The following is a 1,070-nucleotide window of genomic DNA, read 5'->3' as shown; positions in this document are numbered from 1 at the left end:
AACCTGCTGAGCACTCACTCTGTGCATGTACTTGAGCAGTCATTTTGTGTGCTCTGCAGACTCTTCTCCTCCTTTGTCTGCCTTTCCCCTTCAAAACTTTAATCTTTCTCTAGCAAGATAACTGAGGCTGAAATTAAATAGTTCATCTTTATATAAATGCAAAATAACATTCTTGTCTGATAAGAATCCTTTCGAAATTAATTCATTTAGATTTATCAGTCCTGGCCTTCAGTCAGGTTGTGAGGGAAGAGAATGATTTCTGCCTAACTTTACGTTGGGTATTAAATCTGGTGCTAATAGCTGCCGCGTGGGTTTGTGAGGGCAAGGCATGGGCAGGCTGAGAGGCTGCTGAGGTGCTGTTCTGTGTGCTGCTCCCCCTGAAGCGACACTGTCTACAACTCCATACCCTGGAGCCCACGGAACGGAAGTCTAACGTTGTTTGTTTGTTTGTCTCTTGCAGAAGCTCCCCCAAAACCTGAGGAGAGCCCCGCGGAGGCGTTCGGAGACTCGTCGCTCTTCGCTCGCTGGGGACAGGAGCTGAGCCCCGAGGAGAGACGTGTGGCATTCAAACAGTTCCAGTACTATGGCTACAACGCCTACCTGAGCGACAGGCTGCCCCTGGCCAGGGCCCTGCCCGACCTGCGGCCCAGCGGGTGAGTGTGCCACCCCAGGCCTCACACACTGCGCGTTAGTCCAGGATGAGTAGTGTCTGTCAAATGTCTGACAGCTGCGGGTTTCAAATGTCTCCCGAGGCTCTGCAGTGCCCAAAGTAAGTCCTGCTCAAGCCCCAGGAATGACTCATGTCATGGTTTAACCCCAGCAGCAGAACCACACAGCACTCACACACTGCCCCAGCAACGGGAGGGGCAGAGAATGGGGAGGGTGAAAGCTAGGAAAGCTCATGGGTGGAGATACAGACAGTTTAATAGGGAAAGCAACAGCTGCACACACAAGTAAAGCAAAGCAAGGAATTCATTCACTGCTTCCCTTGGGGTTCAGCCATCTCCAGGAGAGCAGGGCCCTATCATGCATAATGGGTACTTGGACGACAAGTGCTATCACTCCAACCG

General features: G+C 51.6%; 1 protein-coding gene across 1 annotated transcript in view; it reads left to right on the top strand.

Moving 5' to 3' along the window:
• Positions 1–460: 460 nt before the first annotated feature.
• The window catches only part of GALNT18 (polypeptide N-acetylgalactosaminyltransferase 18), a gene marked incomplete at its 5' end in the record, with an annotated part of 66,389 nt that continues 65,779 nt past the window's right edge, over positions 461–1,070 (top strand). The window contains one exon of the mRNA XM_009073792.1: positions 461–653. Within this exon, the coding sequence (XP_009072040.1) occupies positions 461–653 (193 nt within the window). The remainder of the gene's footprint in view (positions 654–1,070) is intronic.

Source organism: Acanthisitta chloris, unplaced genomic scaffold (genome assembly GCF_000695815.1).
Source record: "Acanthisitta chloris isolate BGI_N310 unplaced genomic scaffold, ASM69581v1 scaffold1414, whole genome shotgun sequence".
In the NCBI taxonomy this organism is placed as follows: Eukaryota; Metazoa; Chordata; class Aves; order Passeriformes; family Acanthisittidae; genus Acanthisitta; species Acanthisitta chloris.
This window is presented reverse-complemented; position numbering and strand designations above follow the sequence as displayed.